Below are 25,187 nucleotides of genomic sequence, written 5' to 3'. Positions count from 1 at the left end.
ATTGGATTCTTTGACAAAGTGACAAAATTAGTGCACCAGAGGAATGCTGCCGATATAATTTACTTGGACTTTAGTAAGGCATTTGATAAAGTAAACCATAACCTACTACTAGACAAAGTAGAAAAATGTGGGTTAGACAGCATCACCACCAGACGGATTCGTAACTGGCTGACCAACCACACTCAATGTGTAGTCCTCAACGGAACCGCATCTACATGGAGGGAAGTATGCAGTGGAGTACCCCAAGGCTCTGTTTTAAGGCCCAGTACTCTTCAACATCTTCATCAATGGTTTGGACAAAGGGATAAATGGGGAACTCATCAAATTTGCAGATGATACCAAGTTGGCAGGAATAGCCAACGCTCCAGAAGATAGGCTTAAGATACAGAAGGATCTTGACAAATTTGAACATTGGGCGCTATCTAACAAAATGAAATTCAATGGTGAAAAAAATAAGGTTCTACATTTAGGCAAGAAAAACAAAATGCACAGGTACAGTATATGTGGTTCTTACTCAATAGTGGTAACTATGAGAGGGATCTTGGAATTCTAGTGGACCACCATTTAAATATGAGCCAGCAGTGTGCAGCTGCCAAAAAAGCCAACACAGTTCTAGGCTGCATAAACAAAGGGACAGAATCAAGATCACGTGAAGTGTTAATACCACTTTATAATGCCTTGGTAAGGCCACACTTGGAATGCTGCATTCAGTTTTGGTCACCACTATGTAGAAAAGATGTGGAGACTCTAGAAAGAGTGCAGAGAAGAGCAACAAAGATGATTAGGGGACTGGAGACTAAAACATATGAAGAACGGTTGCAGGAACTGGGTATGTCTAGTTTAATGAAAAGAAGGACTAGGGGAGACATGATAGCAGTGTTCCAATATCTCAGGGGTTGCCACAAAGAAGAGGGAGTCAAACTATTCTCCATAGCACCAGAGGGCAGAACAAGACGCAATGAGTGGAAACTAATCAAGGACAGAAGCAACATAGAACTGAGGAGAAATTTCCTGACAGTTAGAACAATTAATCAGTGGAACAGCTTGCCTCCAGAAGTTGTGAATGCCCCAACATTTAAGAAGATGTTGGATAGCCATTTGTCTGAAACGGTATAGGGTTTCCTGCCTAGGCAGGGGGTTGGACTAGAAGACTTCCAAGGTCCCTTCCAACTCTGTTATTCTGTTATTTATTTCTAATGTATTAAACACTGGCATAAATGCATTTATTTTCATGTTAGCACACATGTTGTTTTTATATAATATCCAAATGGCAACACTATAATGGAACCAACCTGTCAGCATAGTAATGAGTGGAAGGCGATGTTCTTCAGGATTTCCCCAATAACCAGCTTCCCCAAGAAGATTTCTCTCCAATACTTGATGGTAAAGTTCTTCAACCCAGGCCTGAGAAAATACCATCAGAACCCCACTGGATTGGACTTGTTTCATGAATTCCTTCTGCAGAATGAAAGAGCATTCCTTTGTCAGTAAGATACAGCCAGATCAGAGCTGTCAAAGCCCAAGAGCTGGCCACGCCCATGCACGGTGTAGTGAAGGGGAGGAAAGTCCCAATACGTCACGTGATGCTGTCAGGAGTTTGACACCCCTGAGCTAGATATATTGTTTCTTTCTTAAGTAAATTTACACACACAAATGTGACATACAACACCCAACAGAGATAAAAGTATGGCTATGTTTACAAAGGGAGACTCAGCACCCCACCCCACCCGTCTCTTGCCATTTTGAGGTAATATCAAATTATACATGAGCACTCTGAGTGTTAGTTTTGTGTGCTCCCCTCTTTCATTTTCTCTCACTGAATGATTATTTCCTTTTCTTTAGGTTTCTTAGCAATTTAGTCTTTGGCTGAACTCAGAGCACCATTACCTTCCGTACATGAAAAAAAAAAAAAGAATGGCCTTATTGTCCCTTTCCCTGGGTTTGAATCAGGAGGGAAAGGTTGCATTCATTTTTAAGTTTGGATTTATTTTGCTGCTTTTCAAAAAATCTAAACCCTAAATCACTGAAACAGAGGAAACAGATCTCTGTGGTATTTCATGCATCCCTCTTCTTCAAATTCATGCAGCTATGTTCCGTGTTTCAGTAACCGATCTCTGATACAGTGACTGTGATTATTCTGTTCACACTCATGAGCCGAAGAAAGCTTAAATCTGATCATTGACCTGGAGATTTATAGAGCGGGATGTGGCCAAGGGCAACATGTTCATCACTGTAGGGGTCAAAGCAGGCTTTGACCTCACCAATAATACAGGGGACTGGGCAGGTTTCTTCCGATAGTATTCTGCGTTTGACAGCTTCAGGTTGAGCAGGAGTATGTAGTGAGAGACCGCGTAGAGGCTATCTGCGTTCATCAGGTTCTGGAAGTTAAAGCTGACATTCCCTTCAATTCCTGGAGAATGCATCATGTCTAATAAATATAGAGAGATGGGATTATGCACAAGAACCAAGCTTCAGTCATTTTTTTAATTCGTAGAAAATAATGATAACTTACTCTGTTGAAACCATCTAGAAAAGAGTAAAATGTCTGGAGTAATGGCTACAGTGCTGCATTGGGTAACTTTGAGTTTAGTGATGGTTTCCTGGGTAATTTTAGATGGGGCTTCATTTCTCTCAAGCACATGCACCAACCCCCCACTAGCACTGGAATTCCTGTTCAATTTTGAAGAAGCTCTAAATACCAATATGATAAAGAAAATCAAAATAAATAAGTGTACTGACTTCGCATACTACCTATGCCTGTGATGGCGATACTATAGCATGTGTGCTGGATCAGCATTGTTTTCCTCCACAGGCCGGCTCTGGGCGGGGGGGGGAGGGAGACGGGACGGACACCTCCTGCAACACCCTGCCAGCTAAAAGGGGGCACGGGATGGCCACCTGTGACCTTCCCGTGCCACATTTTTTGCCTGGACAGCCTCCTGCAGCACTTTGCCGGCCAAAACAGTGCGCGCGGGGGGGAGGGGGGCATCCAGGCTGAAAATGGGATGCAGCGGGACAGCTCATGCCCCCCCCATGGCTCATTTTGACTGGCAGAGGCACCGTGGGCTGGTCCTTTGTTATCTCCAGGCCAGTCCTGTGGGCAAGATTTAAGCACCCCGCAGGCGGGATCCAGCCTGCGGGCCTTGAGCTTGACACCCCTGTTCTAATACAATAATAGAACATTAACGGGAAAGTAAGTGAGCAGCTTACAAACCTGAACAAAAACTTGAAGAAAAGTTCTGGAGAGCCAAATCTACCTCTTCTACTGTAGCAACAGCTATAAGATGAGGAAGGAGAGTTTCAAGAGACTGAATAAACAATCTGGCACTCTGCTGATCTGCTTCCTGGTTCCTAAGTAGCTTCAAGGAAAGGGCAGCAGTCCGTAAAGACTTGTGACCAGGACAGTCTCGTGGCGTCTGTTCTTCATCAGCTAAAGAACAGTTATCTGAACCTATATCCGACACATCTGACCTTCCAGAATCTTTTTCTGCTGCCATGGAATACTGGTCACATGAATCAAATTCAGTTCTGGAAAGATCCTGGTCTTCAACACTGAAATTACTCTCGCTGTATCTAGATCCACACGAACGGGCCTTGCAATCAACAGAAAGGAAATTAGTTATATCTGGATAGACAACATTATGGCTCCGTTGAACTACATCCGGTTGGTCAATTGTTTCTGATTCTGGCTCTTTATAATGAATTTCTTTGCCTGCTTGTCCAGCTGGGGATTGTAAAGAATTTTTACGAATGTCAGAATCTGGGGTTGTCTGTCCCATATCTCCTTCCAGGGTTGTCTGACCGGTATCTGTGGTAACACTAATACTAATGTCAGGACTTTTTTCATGGCCTGGCTCCCAGGGGGCATGTTCCGATGACAGGATACGTCTTTGCCACCTAAAATCAGCATCGTTGATCTCCATGGAATCTCTACTGGACTCAGCCCCATCTTTTAAGTCATCCAGCCGTCGGAGAAGCAGATGTACTTGCTCCTGATCAAGGCCCTTTCCTTGACTTAGCTCATCCAGAGTTCCAAGCAGGGCACAGGCACAGGACACCGAGGCATAGCAGGCTTCAATGCCACCTTTTATGCAGGCTTCCGTCATCCCATCCAAGATTCTACAATGTGAAGAAAGATAGCAATAGCACCTGGACTTATATACTTTACTTTTTTTTTACTTTTATTTAATTTATAAACCGCACCCTCTCCCCGAAGGGACTCGGGGCGGTGTACAATCATATTAAAACACAATATAAATACATATAGATGGAGGAGGCAACATAAAAACTGTACAATAATGGTTAAAATTGAAAATTAGAAATACATTAAAATCTACCCCTAAAAACCCCTAAAAAACTACCCCAGAGTAAAATAATTGCCAGGAGGATAAAGATGGGACTATAAATGGGCTAGGCCAGCTAATTGGAACAGGTGGGTCTTGAGTTTCTTACGGAAGGATACTGTTTTACCGTGCTTTACAGCCCTCTCTAAGCAGTTTACAAAGTCAGCCTATTGCCCCCAACAATTTGGGTCCTCATTTTACCCACCTCGGAAGGATGGAAGGCTGAGTCAACCTTGAGCCTGGTGAGATTTGCACTGCCAAATTGCAGGCAGCCAGCAGTCAGCAGAAGTAGCCTGCAGTACTGCACTCTAACCACTGCGCCACTGTGGCTCATAAGATAATAATAATAATAATAATAATAATAATAATAATAATAATAATAATAATAATAATAATTAATGCTTCTAGACCGCCCCCTCTCCCACAAGGGACTCGGGGCGGTGTACAGTTCATACAAAATATAACAGGATACAATAAAATTAAATTAAATATGTACAGTTGACAATTGACATGGAGGAGGTTAAAATGTAGTTAAAAGAACTGTACAAAGCAGATATAAAATAAATTCAAACCCCTAAAAACAAATACAGTAGATTAAAAAACCCCTAAAATAACCAGATATAATACATTTGCCAGGAGGCACAGTTGAATTATGCCAGGCTTGCCAGTCGGAACAGGTGGGTCTTCAGTTTTTGCCGGAAGGAGCGGAGGTCAGAAGTGGTTCTAATGTCGGGGGGGAGGTCATTCCAGAGGGTTGGGCCCATCACAGAGAAGGCCCTACTCCTCGGTGTCGCCCGCTGGCATTGCCTAGTGGACAGCACCAGGAGAAGTCCCTCCCTGTGTGAGCGTATTGGCCGCAGGGATGTATGTGGGAGGATGCGATCCCGCAAGTAACTAGGTCCCGTGCCATGGAGCGCTTTAAAGATGGTAATCAGCACCTTGAAACGCACCCGGAAAACCACAGGCATCCAGTGCAGCTCGCGCAGGAGAGGTGTTACGTGGGAGTACCTCGTACTCCCCATCACAGCCCGCGCGGCTGCATTCTGAACTAACTGCAGTCTCCGGGCGCGTCCCAAGGGCAGCCCCATGTAGAGAGCGTTGCAGTAATCCAGGCGGGACGTCACCAGCGCATGAGTGACCGTGCGTAGGGCATCCCGGTCCAGTAGGGGGCGCAATTGGCGCACCAGGCGAACCTGGTGGAACGCCCCCCTTGCCACGGCTGCCACATGGTCATCCATTGACAGCCGGGCATCAAGGAGGACGCCCAAATTGCGCGCCCGTTCCACAGGGGGCAATTGTTCGCCCCCTATGGCCAGCGATGGGATCAGCTGGCTGAACCGAGGTGCCGGTAGCCACAGCCACTCAGTCTTGGAGGGGTTGAGTTTAAGTCTGTTGTCCCCCATCCAGACCCCGACGGCCTCCAAACACCGGGACATCACTTCGACAGCCTCGTTGGGGTGATTTGGAGTTGAAATATACAGCTGAGTATCATCAGCGTAGAGGTGATACTCAACCCCAAAACCACGGATGATCTCACCCAGCGGCTTCACATATGTGTTGAACAGGAGAGGCGAGAGGACCGACCCCTGTGGCACTCCACAAGTGAGTGGCCTCGGGGTCGACCTCTGTCCCCCTGTCAACACACATTGCATCCGGTCGGAGAGGTAGGAGCCAAACCACCGCAAAACGGTACCTCCGACTCCTATCCCCTCCAACCGGCGCAATAGGATACCATGGTCGATGGTATCAAAAGCCGCCGAGAGGTCTAATAGGACCAGGATAGAGGAACAACCTCTATCTCTGGCCCTCCAGAGATCATCAACCAACGCGACCAAGGCTGTCTCTGTGCTGTGCCCGGGTCGGAAGCCGGACTGGCTTGAGTCTAGATACTCGGATTCGTCAAGGTGTCGTGGAAACTGCTGCGCCACCACATTCTCTACAACCTTCGCTAGAAACGGAAGGTTGGAGACTGGACGATAATTAGCTAGCTCCATTGGGTCGAGTGAAGGCCTCTTAAGCAAGGGCCTCACCACCGCCTCTTTCAATGCGGTTGGTAAGGATCCCTCACCCAATGAGGCATTCACCAGGCCCAGAAGCCAGCCTCGGGTCACCTCCCAAGATGCCAGTACCAACCAGGAGGGACACGGGTCCATTAAACATGTGGTGGGTCGCAGCCGTCCACGCAACCTATCTAAATTCTCGGGGGCAACAGAATCAAACTCCTCCCAGGATGGTCTCAAAAGACTCGCTGTTGGCGGCCCGTCTGGTCCACTGAGTGGGGCCCATCCGCTCCGGATCTGAGCGACTTTGTCCTGCAGATATTCCCCAAATTCCTCTGCTCTGCCCTGTAAGGGTGCCCCCTATGTCCTCTGTGACAAGAGGGAGCGGGTCACCCTAAACAGGGCGGCAGGGTTATCCGCGGACGCAATAAGGGTGGCGCAATATCTACGTTTGGCCACCCTTAATGCCACAAGGTAGGTCCGCAAGTAGCATCTTACCTGTGTTCGATCAGATTCGGAGCGTGAGGACCTCCACCTGCTCTCTAGACATCTCCTGTGGCGCTTCATCACCCTCAGCTCCTCGGTATACCAAGGAGCCCGGGTGGGTCGCTGCCGCAGGAGAGGTCGCAAAGGCGCAACCCGGTCCAAGGCCCCAGCCGCCGCCCTATTCCAGGCGGCCGCTAGGTCCTCCGACCGAGCGCGGGTCAGGGCTACAGGTAATGGCCCAAGCTCCGTCTGGAACCTATCCGGCTCCATCAGGTGCTTGGGGCGGTACCAGCGTGGACCGTCTGGTCCCGCCTCCTCGCGGTGGGGGGTAGCACCAGGGAAGTCAAGCCGGAGACATGAGTGATCTGACCATGACAGGGGTGTAACAGTAAAATCCCCTCTACCCAGATCACTCGTCCACTGCTCAGATACAAAAACAAGGTCCAATGTGTGGCCTCCTTCGTGTGTGGGGCCCTGAATTAACTGGGTCAGGCCCATGGCTGTCATGGAAGCCATGAACTCCCGAGCTACCTCAGACGCTGCTCCCGTCGACGGCAGGTTGAAATCCCCCATAACCACAAGCCTGGGGATGTCAACCGCCGTCTCCGAGATCAGCTCGAGGAGCTCGGGCAGGGCTGCTGATGTATAGCGAGGAGCAAAGTATACAATCAGCAAACCCAACTGCCTCCCTGGGCCCCATTTCACACCAAGGGACTCACACCCGGATATCTGAGGAACAGTGAACTCCCTCGGCTCTAGAACTCCCTCGGCTCTAGACCTTGGCCTCCCTCGGCTCTAGACTTTGGCCACTCTTCACTCTTATGCCTCCTAAAGTCAATTATACAATAGATAAAGAATTTATACCGTAAAAAGGAAGGATGGCTTCATCTCTTTGGTGATGAGCTAGCATTTGATTAACCAGATCCATGTGATTAATTAACAAAGGCATCCAACTGATAAAACAAATGCTTGCCTAATCAAGAAGTCATTGATGGTATTCCAAAAGCAAAATCCTACAGATGCTGTAATTAAGATTGCCCTCCCCACTCTTGTCTCAGAATATCCATGATGCATACCTGCAGTATATTTTATTATTATTTAACAGATTCTAAGTCTTTTAGGTCTGCACACTCAATTGAAGAAGACTATGCTAATTAGAATTATAGAAAGCCTGTTGAATTAAATACTGTCAAAGAAGAAGAAAATATTTGTTTCAAGCAATACAGTTATCAAACATTGTCAAATAATGAGATGCATACAGTTTAAGAAGGTCCAGGTGGGATTTTCTTTTTGAAATGGATCTCTTTCTTGATTCTGGTTCTGTAGAGCAGGGACCTGCTAAATCACAAAGCCGCCGAGGACTTCCAAGTATCTAAATACAATGTAATTTGGCAACATCCAATGAATACATTTTTAAAGTCACTTTGAAATGGGCAGCATATAAATTTAATAAAGAAATAAACTTTTTCCAGTTAATCTTGAAATCAATTTGTCAAAATTTATCCACGAATTCGTGCAAAGAATGACCATTGGCTTACCTGAAGGGTCGTTTTCAGTACGCTGCGAGGAGAGTCCAAGCATGGGTTAAACTCAGCCAATCTGCCCAGGACTGAATTGAAACTTTAGCCACGCCTCTGGTGTTGCCTTGACTTGCCAGATTTTCAATGAAGGCGTGGAACTGTGCGCGTTGATAAGAAGTCCAAAACGGTCCATAAACAACAGGTCCAAATAGTCTTTGAAAGCGGAAAAAGACCCCAGGGTGGGGTTGGACTCTCCTTGCAGCGTATTGAAAACGACCCTTCAGGTAAGCCAAAGGTCATTTTCCAGTATGCTGCTTAGAGAGTCCAAGCATGGGACATACCCAAGCTAAATGTCACTAGGGCAGGAAGCTGAAGAGTCCAGGGTCTCTCTGCTGTTATGGATCCCCTGTAGGACTCGCCTTCCAAAAGCCCCCTCCGCAGAAGCGAACTTGTCCAATTTATAGTTCCGAACAAACGGAAATAAGGAAGTCCAAGTAGCAGCTCTGCAAATCTCCTCTATTGGCGCCTGGGTGGCCCAGGCCGCTGTGGTAGCTGCATTCCGTGTAGAATGTGCGGTGATCTGGCGTGGCACCGGTCTGGGTTGCAAGACGTAAGTGAGGGAGATGCATGCCCGCAGCCAACAACCAATGGTGGATGAAGAGACTTTACGACCTTGGGAAGCAGGCTGAAAAGAGACAAAAAGTGATTCAGAATGCTGAAAAACAGCCGTGCGCTTGATCTACTTGCGAAGAGTGTGGCAGACGTCAAGCATTTGCCATCTCCTTTCCCTCGGGTGTCTGGGATGTGGACAAAAGTCTGGCAGAATGACCTCCTGGGCACGGTGAAACCAGGAGTTGATCTTGGGAATAAAAGTTGGATCCGGATGAAGGACCACTCTGTCAGGGTGAATTAGACACAAGTCCTCCCTAACTGACAGAGCTGCTAACTCCGAGATTCGTCGCGCAGACATGATGGAAATTAAGAAAGCTGTCTTAAAGGTCAGATGCTTCAGGCTGGTGGAATGCAGAGGCTCAAAGGGCGCGGATATCAGGGCCCGTAACACCATCTCGAGTTCCCACGATGGGAACTATGGATGACCAGTGGTCTAAGATTTGTGGCACCCCGCAGGAAGCTACGGATGACGGGGTGTCGTCCAAGTGATGAATGACTGTCAGGCGCAAGAATTGTGGATAAGGCAGCCACCTGGGGCTTGAGGGTGTTAGGTGCCAGGCCCTGGCCAAGTCCATCTTGTAAATAGTCCAGAACCTGTGGAACAGTAGCTGCAGTCGGTGTTATCTCGCGTGCAGCGCACCATCCTTCAAAGGATGTCCAGGTGGATTCATAAATTCTGGTCGTGGCAGGTCTTCTGGATGCCTGAATGGTGTGTATGACTTTGACAGAAAGACTGCCCCTGCTCAGGAGGTCCCGCTCAAGTGCCAAACAACTAGTTGTAGCCACTGGGGCTCTGGATGTTGTAGAGCACCCTGGCTGAGAGAGATCTCATGCAGGGGAATTCACCAAAGTAGATTGATGGATAGACTCACAAGATCGGCGAACGATGTCCTCCTGGACCAGAAAGGAACCACGAGTAGAACTTCTGCTCCCTCCTCCAGGATCTTCTGAATCACTCTGGGTAGAAGGGGCAGTGGAGGAAATGCATATAGGAGGGGCAACATAGGGTGTTGACCCCTTCCGCCTGTGGGTGGTAAAACCTTCTGAAGAACCTTGGTAGGTGGGCGTTCTCCGGGAGGGTGAACAGATCAACTACCGGTAGGCCAAACCTCTGCAACAGACGACGGAACAGGTCCGGGTGCAGGTGCCACTCTGAGTGGTCGACCGTGGCCCTGTTCAGCCAATCCGCCTGGATGTTGTTCACTCCGGATATGTGCTCCATCTGAAGTGAGCACAGATGTCTTTCTGCCCACCTTCCCAGGAACTCGGCCTCCGCCATCAGCAACCTGGATCGAGTGCCCCCCTGGTGGTTTATGTGTGCTTTCGCTGCCACATTGTCTGTGAGGATCATCACGTGGTGATCCTGGATGTCGGTCTGAAAGTGACGCAGAGCCAGCCTCACCTCCCTCAACTTCAGCCAGTTGATGCTGTGTGTGAGCTCGGACGCTGACCACCTGCCTTGTGCTATTTGGTTGTGAAGGTGAGTCCCCCAGCCAAATGACGGTATCCGTCATGATGGTAAGACGGTCCGGCTCTCTGAAGAAGGAGCCCTTCGTTAGTGCGAAAGTCATCCATCAACCGAAGGACCGCCATACTCGAAGGGAACCAGAATCAGCGCTGAAGAATTGCTTTGTTTTGCCCTCTGGTGTGACAAGGGGTGCCACGGAAGCCGACGAGAGTGAAGTCTGGCCCAAGGTACAATGGACAGACAGGATATCATTTTGTCCAACTGTTGGGACAACTGTACAATTGGGATGAGTCGCGACTGGTGAACTTGGTGCACAAGAGCTCCGAGGCTTATCATTCAGTCGGGAGACAGGAAGACCTGACACGCAACTGTGTCTATGATGGCGCCAAGGTGCCGTAACCTGGTGGTCGGTTCCAGATGACTCTTTTCTAGGTTGACAGAGAACCCGTGGTCTCGAAGGGCTGCCATCATGTAATGCAGGTCTAGCATTGCTTGCTGGCGGGATGATGACTGGATGAGAATGTCGTCCACGTAGCATTGGAGGCGCACTGGGCACGATTTGAGGGAGGCCGGTACCGCTGCAAGGAACTTTGTGAAAGTTCTTGGGGCCGATGACAGGCAGAATGGCAGAGCCCTGTACTGGAAGTGCTGGCCTACATAAAAAAACCTCAGAAACCTGTGGTGGGCCTTGCGGATGGGAATGTGTAGGTAAGCCTCCTTCAGATCTATGGACATCAACAGTTCCCCTGGAGTGATACAGCCCAGGATAGATTGTAGGGACTGCATCTTGAATTTTTTGTAGGCTGGTTTGTCTTTTTTAGATCTAATATGCCCCTCCCCCCCTGAATTCTTTGGGACAAGGAATAGAATGGAATAAAACCCTGTCCCCCTCGTGACCGGGTGGAACCGGTTCTATGGCCCTGATCTCCCTGAGGTGTAGGATTTCCTGTTCCATGAGAGCCTTTTTTACAGGGCAGGAGGGGGTTGGACACCGGATGAAGTGACAAGGCGAGGGCGAGATGAATTCCAGTGTCAGACCTATGCGGATGGTTTGGAGGACCCACTGGTCTGACGTGGAGTGCTCCCATTTGGTGTGGAACAGTTGAAGACTCCCGCCAATGGGAGCCCTCTGCTGATGGTTACTTATAACGGCGGAAGGGTCTGGAGCCAGACCCCCTGCGGAAGGGCCGCTTGGAGAAGCTCTGCTAGTGGCCTCTGTCACGAAAGGACTGATGGTCCTGAGACCTGTCAGCGTTATGGGGTAGGGCCTCTGGTAGGTACCCGATGTGGAGGGCCAGTCTGAAGCCCGAAAGGGCTGCTTCCTATAAAAAGTGGATTCCTTACGATCAGATTTTTTTGGTGACTGATTCTTTTTGTCCTTATTCTCTATGAGGTCTGGATCTAACGCCTCCCCAAAAAGCTTACCCTCTTTGAACGGGGCGGAAGCGAGCTTCCACTTAGACCTCATGTCAACGTTCCAATGTCTAAGCCATAAAAGGCGACGGGTGGTAACGTTGGAAGCTAAGGCCCTATAAGCGAACTTTGCAGCGTTCAAGGTGGTGTCCGCTGTGTATTCAGTGGCCGCAATAATTTTGTTAACATCCTGCCTAAGTCTGCTATCTTAGTGAGCAACTGTCTTAGCCAATGGAGAGAGGCTCTGGAGAGGAAAGAAGCAGAGGCGGATGCCTTAATTGCCCAAGGGGCCGCCTGATGAGCTTTATGACAGGCCTTCTCTGCTCTCTTGTCCTCTGCTTTGAGGCCCTCCAGGAGATCTGGAGGAAGCACTGAGGAAAAAGTGAGCGCAGCCACCAGCTCATCCACTGGGGGCAGCTTCAGCAAGTCTTCTAGACTAGCATCCACTGTGTACAACCTCCTGTCACTACCACTGGGGGTGGCAAAGGTAGCTGGCTGTGCCCATTGTTTCTGCACTACGTTGAGGAATAATTTGGGAATAGGCACAATTTCCTGAGCCTGAACAGGCTCCTCGAACAAACCTTCACTGAGGTCCGAGGGATCAGGAGCAGCCTGTTCTGGGGTGGTAGAGCCGAAATGGGTAGAGGCTTTCGCCTTATTCAATATAGTCTTAAAATTAGTGTGCTTAAATAAGCCGGTGAAAGAAGGCTTATCAGGGGCAGCAGATTCATCCCCTGAGAATTCAAGTTCAGGGTTGGGAAGGATATCTTCCTCCCAGGCAGAGTCCTCGCTATCCAACGAGGAGTGGGAAGAAGCAGGTTGTGGGGGTTGTACAACCTCCTTGGGACGGGACGGTGTCTGAATGTGATGGGTCTTGCGCAGGCGTTTGCCCTGCTGGCGCATCCCACTCTCAATGCCCTGGTATATGGCCCTGGCAATGACATATTGCATCTCAACCGATAGATCGGGTCCCCTTTCTTCCACAGGGCGACCTCTATGGGGAGGTCGAGGGATTGGCAACTGTGGGTTCGGGTGACTCGAGGGAACTGGATCCCCTTCTCCCTCTGAGGGGCACTCAAAAAGATCTGTGTGGTCAGCCATTGAAGCCCCCATGGATCCTGGAGAAGCTGCCATGGCTAGGGAAGCTTGAAGAGAGAATTCCCGCCCTTCCCCTTCACTTTCAGAAATGGGAGGCCTTTGCTCTAGTCTGACCTCTGGAGACGGATCCCTGGTGGGGGGCCGATTGGAGGCCTGGGCCTGTAGCTGGGCCTTGTGGAATTGCTTTTCTAAGGCCTTTTGTCTCCTAAGGGCATCTTTATCAAGGCCTGGCCCCAGCTGTTTATCCTGCCTGGTGGAAGGCTTGCGGGCCTTTAGGGCCTCTCTTGCCGCCTTACTAGCCTGCCTGGGAAGAACCCTGCTGGTAGAGGGGCTTGACTGGCTAGTATTCCCAGGGTCCTGATCTGCCATTGTGATCCAAAATGGCCGCCAGAAGCAAGAAATAAGCCTGCCAAGGCTCCGTGCCAGCAGCCGGCTCCCCAGCGAGCACAGACAGCGGCAACAAAGACCCCTGCTGGAAAAAAAGGAAATGCGCGGGCGAGGAATATAGCGTGATTGTGTGGGCGTCGGCACTCCGACCCCACGCTGCAACCAGCAGTCGCCTGTGACCTCCGCAGCGCCTGAGCGAGCCCGGGACACCATGGGAACCAGGCATGAAGAGGAAAGAGCAAGAAAGTTGTAAAAGGGAAGTTTTAAAAGGTACTGCTCTGTGGAAGAAAAAATGGGAAAAAACAAAACAAAAAAAACCCACTAAAGTAACTTCCGAAATTGAAGTAGAGAGTCCAAGCAATCTGTCCAGAACTGACAGAAACTAAAACGCGTCCACTGGGCTTTGACTGAATTGAAAATCTGGCAAGTCAAGGCAACACACGAGGCGTGGCTAAAGTTTCAATTCAGTCCTGGGCAGATTGGCTGAGTTTAACCCATGCTTGGACTCTCCAAGCAGCATACTGGAAAAGAATATCATTACTGATTGTATAACAACTGTTTATTTTATCACAGCATTGTTTTATAAAATTTATTATTGAAAATAAACACAAAGGACAAATTAATTTATAAGAGAAAAACACCTGGCATTGCTTGCCAAAACAACTAGGCACAAAGATAGTTTTCTCCCCATGCCATCACTCTGTTAAATACCGAATTCCCAAAGCACTATCTTATGTTTAAAGATATTTACCCATGTAGTAGGGCTGTATTGCTTTTATTCTTCTCATCTTCCTTATTATCTCCAATTAATATTTTATGAATTATTATTCATGCTTATTATTATCACTTAATTATTACTTAAATTATTGTTGCTTATTATATTGTTACTTATTATTACTTATTACTTATCTTATGTTTTATCATTGTATATTTATGATTTATGATCTAGGACTTATCACTCTGTTGTTCGTATGTACACTTAGCGCTTATGCACCTGAGACAAATTTCTTGTGTGTCCAATCACACAAGATGATTGTGTCGATAAAGAATATTCCAAAATTCCAAACGGTTTGCAACTCGTAATTTAATGCAATTTAAGTTGACAAATTTAAAAATCAACCAGGGAGTGTATAAATTCACCTCTTTCATGATCTTGATAGCTTCTACTCTGTGCTGGGGTGGAGGATACAGAAGCATCCGATGGTAGAGAGACTGCAGAACAGGTTTCATGGACTCCACTGAGCCCACCAACCGAACAAGCTCCGCTGCAATGTAGTAGATAGTCCGTGCAACAGGACTACTAAGGGCAGGGGCAGTTGTAGAGCAGCCTGATCCTCGGCCGTGGTCAGAGATTCCGGAAGAAGGAGAATCGGCTTCATGACTGGTGTTGCTGTGAGCAGATGTGATCGTTTTGTCATGAACCGGATTGCCCAAGATTACTATCAGGGTTGGACACAGTTGCTTCCTGAGAAAAATAAATTGGAGATAGTGTGGGAGAAGTAGTGAAGGATACAGTGTCTGAAGAGATTGTTAAAATAGTTTTGTTATTTTGGAAAAGAAAGTACAGTTCTTTAGAAAAAAATGAATAATCAAAAATAACTGAAACACAGAATGATTCAGTTAGATTCTAAACACAGAATGATTAGAAACAGAATTAAGGTTTTGATAATTAGTTCACCAACCCTTTATCCCCCTTCATCTCTGTGCCTTAATTTTCATTGATTTTTGACCAGTTTTTGTCCCTATTTCATACTCATACACTTTAGGTATGGAATGTGAGCAAATGCTGGTCTAGAAAAAAAAAGATTACAGATAGTCCTAGAGATATGGAGCTTTCCCATTAGGGTTGCGTGTCAGGACAACTGTTAAACAAAATGGCCTCTCTTAACGACACCACCCCTTGATACAAACATTAAATGAATGCAATTGTTCGTTAAATGGAGCACCCAGTGCCTCAGGCGTAAGGGACGCCCTTGGAGGCCTACATAGGCCCAGGGTCACCAACCCCAGTCTCCCATGGTTACTCCCACCCCCTGAGCTCTGCTTCTTGCTCCTCAAGATCCCCATAGCCCTTCAGCCTCCTTTCCACCCAGCGAGCCAGGGAGATCAAGCTATCTGAAACTTGCAAGCCCCCAGCTGCCTTCCCACCCAGCAAGCAAGGGGAGAAATTTTCAAACTCCGGTGTGCAAAGGGAAATCTGGGTGGAAATTAAAATGACAAATTTACCTTTCAACTACTTATATTCAAATAACTTGTTCAAGCCATGAGCTACTTTGAGATCTCCTTGAATAACATTTCTGCTCTTTACTCTGTTTCTTCTAGGATGCTTCCAACTCATTTTTCTATAGCTCCATGGGAATGGAAATGACATTCTCTGTAGGCATAGTAACATTTACTTTGTCTAGATGATACCCCATCTTCTTTAAAAGCAATAGGTAAAGGTTCCCCTTCAACGTATGTGCTAGTCGTTCCCACCTCTAGGGGGTGGTGCTCATCTCTGTTTCAAAGCCAAAGAGCCAGTGCTGCCTGAAGAAGTCTCCGTGGTGATGTGGGTGGCATGACTAAACGCCGAAGGCGCATGGAACGCTTCCCACCAAACGTGGTTCCTATTTTTTCTACTTGCATTTTTTAATGTGCTTTCCAACTGCTAGGTTGGCAGAAGCTGGGACAAGTAATGGGAACTCACTCCATTATATGGCGCTATGGATTAGAACTGCTGAACTGCTAACCTTTCTGATTGACAAATTCAGTGTCTTAACCAGTGAGCCACCACGTCCCTTAAACAGATATTACTTCTGCTCAAATATACAGGCCAAAGAAGATTTCTACAAGGTTAAAACTTTGTTCTTGTCATCATTCAAAGCACATCTACTTACCAGATGAGGTCAGTGAATCCTTTATGGTGGTGCATACCAGAAGAGAAGCTATTCAGCATGGAAAGAATGCATTCCAGGTAGAGAAGCTGCAACTGCTGATTCTCACTGGAAAAGATGGAAGCACAAGGCATAGCAGGTTCACTTCCACAGAGATAATGAAAAAGCAAGCACTGCATACTTTCCCATGAGCCAGAAAAAAGGAAGTCCTCTCCAAGGGCATGGCAAGAAAAACCAGTTGTATGCAATTATGGGGGTCAAAATTATACCTAGTGCTGTTACTTGTGAAAATGAAAGGACAAACGTTGCTGAAAACATTCACAAACATAGCAGTTGAGGATTTGTGTGCAACAAAAAGTACATATTCCTTCAACTGATTTGCTATAACAATACTGTGGGAATGACCTTCGGAAACTAGGCCCAGAGGCACTGTCGAGGCGCAGGGGTGTCAAACTGACACCCAGTCATATGTGTGACTCTATATTTTTGTGTACAGAAGACTGCTTTTATGCATGACTCCTTCCTTAAGGGCTGAGACATTTTTGTCAGGTTGCTATTATTATTATTATCACTATGCACACCCAATATATCTGCCCAAATAAAAATATGTATAGCGATAGCATTTAGACTTTTATACCGCTTCACAGTGCTTTACAACCCTCTCTAAACAGTTTACAGAGTCAGTATATTTTCCCCAACAATCAGGGTCCTCATTTTATTGATCTCGGGAGGATGGAAGGCTGAATAGTCAACCTTGAGCCAGTGAGAATCGAACTGACAAATTGCTGGCAGCCGGCAGTCAGCAGAATTAGACCGCATTCTAATCACTGCGCCAATGTGGTATACATATACAAGTAAAATGAAAAGGTTCTAGTTGCAATGAACATTTTATTTATCATTAAAAGGCAGCAATGTGAGGCTAATTAAAGTTCTCTAATGAGGGAATTTTATATGAAATGTTGTGACTGGGAAGTCTCAGTTTTATATCACTGCCCGAAGTGAACACCATCCAGGCAACTTAGTACTTCAGGAGATAATTATTTAAGTATTTTGATTTAAGTCACTAGGGGTCTGTACCAAATTATGAAGCGTATTAATCTTCTCTAATTTTTCTTCTGCTCAACCATTTTTACTTTTCTCAGAAATAACCCCGCAAGAGAGAATAGAAATAATAATGATCTAGTTAGGTACTATACCAAGTAGAAAATAATGAAGAAAACCTCTCTTACTGACTTTAGTGAATTTCACTGTAGATACAAACTCAAAGTAAACCGCTAGATTTACTAGATTGCAGAAAATACGACTTCAGCAATAGAGTGGTCAATGCCTGGAATACCTGATTCCATTGTTAGTTCCTCAAACCCCCATATCTTTAAATTGTCTACCATGGACCTCACACTTTTCTTAAGAGGTCACTAAGGGGGCGTGTATAAGTACACTCGCGTGCCTACCATCCCTGTCCTACTGTCCCCATTGATAAGCACTCATTTCATAAGTTCATGGTCATGTTATACTTATTTATATTCCTCTATTTGTACCAATCCCATGCGGAAATGTCCATGTCTATAGTAATACCTGTTACCTTGTACATGTTGACAAATACATAAATAAATAAAATTAATTGTTGGAGAAATGGAAATCTCTCTTCACTTGATGCCTTGCTTCATCCATATGTCTCTGAGCACAAACACATTATGTTTTTGAACATTAATTTAAAGAAATCTAAACCACAAACTTGCAAATGCATACCTTGTTTAGATATGGAGACATAATAATGCATGCCTAAAGGGTTGTTAATATTTTAAGATACATTTTCCCTATGCTTGTTTCTGATCTAGCAGACAAATGTACAGTTCTCTTCTTCCAACAATCTGCGGAAGTGTACTATCCCAATGATACAGTATCAGTAATGTAAGAGAATTATATATAAGGAGACAGACATAGAGATTGATTTCCTATGAGATGGCAATTAGAAGAAGCGAAGCACTACAGGAGAAGAGCATAATGAATTATTCTACATGTACAGTCTTAAAGTAAAGCAGAGCTGGCTGGATTTAGGCTTTCAATTTAAGACACGGGCATCGACATTGCTTCCTGCTCAAGATTTCTCATTCTCAATGGGAGAAAAGAAAGCGGAAAATACCCTCCCCCCATATCCTCCCGTGTTCTTGGTTGGTACCCTTAGAAAAAGAAAAATGTTTAGTTTCTGTTTATGCTTTGGAGTCTCAGAATTTCCATGCTTTGTCTTTCCTTACTGTTCTCTGGGATTTTTAAATTTTTCTCTACCATGTTTCCCCGAAAATAAGACCGGGTCTTATTTTCTTTTGACACCCCTCCCCGAAATAAGCGCTTGGCCTTATTTTCGGGGAGGTCTTATTTTTGAGGTGCAGGAGGCGCCGAGCGTGGTCACCTCATGGCTGCTGCTGTGTTGCAATATTTTCAGAGAAGGCTTATTTTCGGGGAGGGCTTATTTTGGCGCATGAGCTCAAAAGCCCGATTGGGCTTATTATCCGGGGAGGTCTTGTTTTCATGGGAACAGGGTATGTTTACTGGCAGATAATCTCTTTTTCTTAAATTCTGCTACACATGCTGGTTGGGTGATTTTAGAGGATATTATAGGATTCTAACAGGGAAATAACAAGAGACTTATAGTATTAAGAACAGAACAGATTTCTATGATAAGTAATGATGGTTTAACGGCCATGCTTGAAAGAGGCCATTTCAATGGTTATCTCCATCAATATTCTAGAAATTATCTGGTCTTCCCTCCTAGACTCTCTAACTCCCAGAAAGCTTTTACTACTCACAGTGGGACAGATCATAGGAGTTGCCTTCTTTTTGTATTTATTTTTCAGTTTTTATTTAAGAAACGTAAATCAAGCGTGAGTCCTGGCGAATCCATACAGTCATCAAGGTAGTTTTTGAAGCTACAATGCAAATTGATGTTATGACACCTTTTATTCAAGGTGATTTTTTTCCACCTTCTTGTTTAACTTACAACCTTTGTAAATCCTTGAGATTCTTCAATCCTGCTTAATTTATATTCTCAAACATAGTCAACCAGATACACTCACTGCTGAGACTTTACAATTGTTCATATTTAGCATAAGATGTTTTTTGAGTATTCTTATCTTAGAAGGTGGGATGTTGTTTATTATAATAAAGAAATAATAGATGATAATAATAAACCACTCTTACAAAAGCACTGTTGAAATAAGTAAAAACATACCCATCAATGCAATAAACTTCTCTAACAAATTGCATGCAATTAAAAAGTACTTAGATATCACTTGCAAATAATTATAGTTATTTAGGTGCACAAATAATTACAGTTCCTAAACTTATAGAAATTTACATACTATTACATAAATTATAATAATAATTACTGGGGACAATAATTGTCTGTTCCTCCAACTACATAATCTGTAGTTATCCAATTCAATATTCAATTAATTTTTTACAATAAAGCTCATGTACTACAATGCAACACATCAAGAACCAATTTGCCAAAATGTGTTCTATCACATAAGGAAGTTTCTTTACTGGTAACTGCTTATACAGAGCATTCTTTTTTTTTTTTGAACAAAGTTTTATTGGCTTTTTTAGGAAATAAAAAAGGGAAGAGGTAGTGGAAACGTTACAAATTTTGGCAGTTGCAGTGTGCGGCAGGTGTCCCCTCCCTCCATACTCATAGTATACATTTACACAAAGTTCAGTACTAAATAGCAATATATAGTCAGCATATAAATTCAGTTAATAATTTCAATCAATTTACGTCAAGCAGATTTCTTACTCATTTTTGTGATCTGAGTTTTCTCGATATTGCCCCTTCTCCCCCCGCCAGCAGAGCTCCGGCCCCTCCTGTGTCCTGTGTGTCTGTTGCGAGATCATCTGGTTTATCTAGGAGTGCTTTATTTTTTTCCATAAAGGCCTGCACCTCTATGGGTGTATTAATTCTAACTCTTGTGTCTTCCCAGAATATTAACATACCTTCAGGCATCAGCCATCTGAACCACACCCCCTTCTGGTAAAGTTTCTTCGCTAATTGCGAATAATTTTTCCTTTTCTCCCTCACTTTCTTGGGGATCTGTTTCAGAATGGTTATTTCCCTATCTTGGTATTTCAAAGCTTGCCCCCTTTGTGCACTCAGAATTTCATCTCTTGTGGTTTTTTTGAGAAATTTAATGTGTACCACCCTGGGTATATTGTGTGTTCTAGCATATGCTGAATTCACTCTATAAACCAGATCGAATTCCCACCCCATCTGTTGCTTCTCTTTCTGAGTGTATTCAGCCAAAATGCTTGTCATAGTGTCCCTTATGTCTTCATCATCTGTCTCTACCACGTTTTGAAATCTAAGATAAAAGGACATTCTCTCAAATTCTGTTTTCATCTGTTGGGTCTCAAGTTCTTTGTTCCCCTTCTGCACCCCTTCCATCTCCCCCCTCATCTCAGCCGTCCCCCCCTCCAAGAGCATTCTTTATGGTAACAATGCAAAAATGAGGACTACTTTTTAAATTGTAAATACAATAGGAATTAACATCCCAAACGAACAAAATGTACATGAACAAAATCAAAACTAATAGTGCAAGGATCTGCCTGAAAGATTGCACATGGCAGAGCAAATATCTGCCACTGAAAAATTACAGCATTTGTTTTTTGTAATATGTTCTGCATTATGCCCACATTTTCAAATTATACAAAACTTGTTTTTCATAGTTTTACTGCTGATGGAAAACAGAGGATGTAGGTGTTTAGGAACAGAGTGTGTGCTGGATACAGAAAATATCTATAGCTCTGAACATCTTTTAGAATTTCCAGGTATTTCTCTTAGACTAACAGAATTGGAAGGGACCTTGGAGGTCTTCTAGTCCAATCTGCTGCTTAGGCAGGAAACCCTATACCATTTCAGACAAATGGTTATCTAATCTCTTCTTTAAAACTTCCGGTGTTGGAGCATTTACAACTTCTGGAGGCAAGGTGTTCCACTGATTAATTGTTCTAACCATCAGGAATCTTCTCCTTAGTTCTAAGTTGCTTCTCTCCTTGATTAATTTCTACCTATTGCTTCTTGTACTGCCCTCAGGTGCTTTGAAGAATAGCTTGACTCCCTCTTTGTGGCAGCTCCTATCGCCAGGCTAGTGTTATGTTTGCAAATTAATCATCAATTGGTACAAATTTAAACTTGATTCAATAGGACAGATAAGAAACCCAACCAAGAACAAGGGTAGATATTCTCCCTAACTCCATTTATATTTAGAAACACTCACTTACCGGATTGCTGTCTGAAGTTTTTCACAAAAAACCATGAAGACAGAGACAACATCATCACAGAACGATTCAGTGGTGGAATCTCCAAAGTAAATAAAAGGCATGCATTAGGAGCTTCAGATATATACCATACCAAAATTATGCATATGGAATATCTTCAACCTTGGCAACAGAACTCATTACACAGAAGTTGTGGATGACTGGGATATGATATTGCAAGAAAAACTAGAGCCACTCTATCAAGAATCTTTCCAGCTCACAAATCATATAAGTGACTATTTGTAATCTACTGAGTGTGAATTCTGCAAATTTCTCTGTAGAGCCTAACCCTTCTAGTGATCATGTTAGCATACCGTACAGTTATAGAGACTATGGGAAACAGTTATAGGCTGATTCATAACAAATCTATTGGGATTTCAGATGTACTATATATCAATACACATTTGACCTGTTTCAACCTATGCCAAACCTTTAAAAAAAAGATAAAACCAAGAGCTGAAATTTTCTTGGTGTACATGAAGTAATATATACCTTCTAATTGCTCAGTCATTAGTTACATGAAACTGCTAGAAGCTACTCATATTCACTGCAGCCTTGTATGCTGTAATTATGCTAGAATCCAACTCATACGATTCCCAGTCAGCTTGGCTACCTCATACTTCCCATCTCTCCTGACCAATGAAGATGGTAGTCTAAACTACAACATGCAAAAGATACTACCGTAGTTTGATAAAACTAGTATAAAATAGGAGCACATGCAAAGTAAATATTGGAGCAGGGTCCCCAACCCCCGGGCCACAGCCCACTATTGGGTTGCGGCCCTTTCAGAATTGGGCTGCGCAAGCTGTATATATCAGAGACACGAAATGTCTTTGTTCATGTCCTTTCAAAGGTTGTCCTCAAACTCCTTTGCCACTGACCGAGAAGTTGATGGGATTTGAAACAGTACAGGTAATTCGCAACTTACGTTTGGTCATTTAACAACTGTTCAAAGTTACAATGGGTTCACAAAAGGAGCTTTGTGGCTCCTAAAGCACTTTTGCCTGACATAAAACTTTGTGCCACCCACCTATAGTGCTTGGCATTCTGTTCATATTTACAACTGGTTGCCAAGTACCTCACAATCCTGAACATCTGAGCGCTATTCCAGCATCCCATTAAAGGTATTCCTTTCTGTCAGTGGAGGGGGACTGATATCCCTCCACAGGGTGCTGAAATGGCGCTTAAAAATCTTGATGATTAAAACTCTACTTCTGTATCCTGCCCAAAGAGTTCTGTGTATCAAGGAGAACTCATATCCTTTGGTAGGCAGCTCTATCAGCCTATCGAAGGGTATCAGTCGCTAGAGATGAAATGCAGCTGAACTCAAGCAGGACTTTCAGCTCCTGAGAAGAGAGGCAGAGCAATAAGGTAAGAGCACTGACAGCTTCAGATAAGTGTGGGAGGCCTGATAAAGGTGTCTCTGCCTCAGGGGCTGAAAATCTTCCTTGGATTTCAATAAGGGAAGGTTTTCAACTCTTGAGTGGAACCTCACAAGGTCTTCCTCATCTTCCTAGAGGAACCCTGTGCTCCTTACCTGGGACTCCATAGGTTTAATGACAACACTTGAGAGTGTTGTGGTCACCTGAGCACAACAGTCACATGAACTCACCTGATGTCTTGCTTAACAACTGCTTTGCTCAACCACTAAGATCCTGATTGAGATAATTAAACAAGGACTCCCTGTATTAAGTTGACCTCTCCGACCGGACGCAATGTGTGTTGGCAGGGGAGCAGAGGTCGACCCTGAGGTCGCTCACTTGTGGGGTGCCGCAGGGGTCGGTCCTCTCGCCCCTTCTGTTCAACACATATGTGAAGCCGCTGGGTGAGATCATCCGTGGTTTGGGGGTTGGATACCACCTGTACGCTGATGACACTCAGCTGTACATTTCCACCCCAAACCACCCCAACGAGGCTGTCGAAATGATGTCCCGGTGTTTGGAAGCCGTTCGGATCTGGATGGGGGACAACAGACTCAGGCTCAACCCCTCCAAGACAGAGTGGCTGTGGTTACCGGCGCCTCGGTTCAACCAGTGGATTCCATCACTGGCCATAGGGGGCGAGCAACTGCCCCCTGTGGAACGGGCGCACAATTTGGGCGTCCTCCTAGATGCCCGGCTGTTGATGGATGATCATGTGGCAGCCGCGGCAAGGGGGGCGTTCCACCAGGTTCGCCTGGTGCGCCAATTGCGCCCCCTATTGGATCGGGACGCCTTACGCACAGTCACTCATGCGCTGGTGACGTCCCGTCTGGACTACTGCAATGCTCTCTACATGGGGCTCCCCTTGAGATGCACCCGAAGACTACAGCTAGTTCAGAATGCGGCCGCGCAGGCTATCATGGGGAGTACTAGGTACTCCCACATAACACCTCTCCTGCGCGAGCTGCACTGGCTGCCTGTGGTTTTTCGGGTGCATTTCAAGGTGTTGATTACCATCTTCAAAGCGCTCCATGGCACAGGACCTAGTTACCTGTGGGATCACATCCTACCACATACATCCCTGCGACCAATTCGCTCTCACAGGGAGGGACTTCTCCAGGTGCCGTCCACCAAGCAATGCCAACGGGCGGCGCCTAGGAGTAGAGCCTTCTCTGTGTTGGGCCCAACCCTCTAGAATGACCTCCCCCCCGATATTAGAACTACTACCGACCTCCGCTCCTTCCGACAGAAACTTAAGACCCACCTGTTCCAATTAGCTGGCCTGGCCCATTTATAGTCCCATTTATACCTCCTGGCAAATATTTTTATTCTGGGAAAGTTTTTAGGGGTGTTTTTAATGTATTTTTAAATTCCTAAATTTTAATCTAACTTTAACTATTGTACAGTAAACTACTGCTACCTCCTCCAGCCACACCTATATTTATTTATATTTATATTATGTATGTTTACTGTTTTATTATGACTGTACACCGCCCCGAGTCCCTTCTGGGAGAGGGGCGGTCTAGAAATCAAATAAAAGTTAAAAGTTAAAGTTAAAGTGCCTCCAGTCTTTGAAACAACACCACAATTTTGCATAAATATAAAAGTTATAAATAAATCATTTTGTCAAAATTAATTAACTGATACCTGAATTCTTGAAACCTTGAAGAACTCCTTGGTTTTCGGTCACCTATCAAAGAAGAATAGATGTACTGTCAATAACACAAACAAAACGAAAGTCGCAATGTTACTCTAGACAAATCTCTTACTTTACAATTTGTAGAAATTTGCTCCTGAAGCAGAAAGAAGTCCATATTTGTCTAGCCTAGATAAAACTTGATCCAGAGGAAAATGTCAGAGCCTGTAAAAATTACCTTGACTTTTTTTTTGTGCTAGGATTTAATATTTTGTAAAAACCTATTTACAAATTCAGTTTTGGGAGCATTACACCAACTCTAACTTAAGCATAAGTAGCAAAGACCAGTCCCATTACAGATGCCTGACTGACTCACTGTATTTTCTTGTTTTTGCCGTAATTGTAAAATCAAATCACTCAACATCTGGCTAAGGGTTGCCCGTACAGCTGTATTAATACTCCGCTGGTGATAACTGGAAATATAAGTTTCAATACAAACCTGTTTGGGAAAAAGAAAAAGAGACAACACTGTTATAGCAATACAATTACACTGGTTAGAA

The 25,187-nt window shown here is 45.0% G+C and overlaps 1 protein-coding gene across 2 annotated transcripts in view; it reads right to left on the bottom strand.

Moving 5' to 3' along the window:
- ARFGEF3 (ARFGEF family member 3) overlaps positions 1-25,187 on the bottom strand; it is a 98,919-nt gene that overhangs the window by 41,418 nt on the left and 32,314 nt on the right. For both annotated transcript variants that reach the window (XM_081940557.1, XM_081940558.1), the window contains 9 exons: positions 25,004-25,126; positions 24,639-24,681; positions 21,535-21,613; positions 16,264-16,368; positions 14,528-14,852; positions 8,089-8,201; positions 3,215-4,119; positions 2,262-2,428; positions 1,293-1,458 (listed from right to left, as the gene is read on the bottom strand). In XM_081940557.1, coding sequence (XP_081796683.1) covers positions 1,293-1,458; positions 2,262-2,428; positions 3,215-4,119; positions 8,089-8,201; positions 14,528-14,852; positions 16,264-16,368; positions 21,535-21,613; positions 24,639-24,681; positions 25,004-25,126 — 2,026 coding nt within the window. The remainder of the gene's footprint in view (positions 1-1,292; positions 1,459-2,261; positions 2,429-3,214; positions 4,120-8,088; positions 8,202-14,527; positions 14,853-16,263; positions 16,369-21,534; positions 21,614-24,638; positions 24,682-25,003; positions 25,127-25,187) is intronic.

Source organism: Natrix helvetica (assembly GCF_964273705.1).
Source record: "Natrix helvetica genome assembly, chromosome: 2".
Taxonomy (NCBI): Eukaryota; Metazoa; Chordata; class Lepidosauria; order Squamata; family Natricidae; genus Natrix; species Natrix helvetica.
This window is presented reverse-complemented; position numbering and strand designations above follow the sequence as displayed.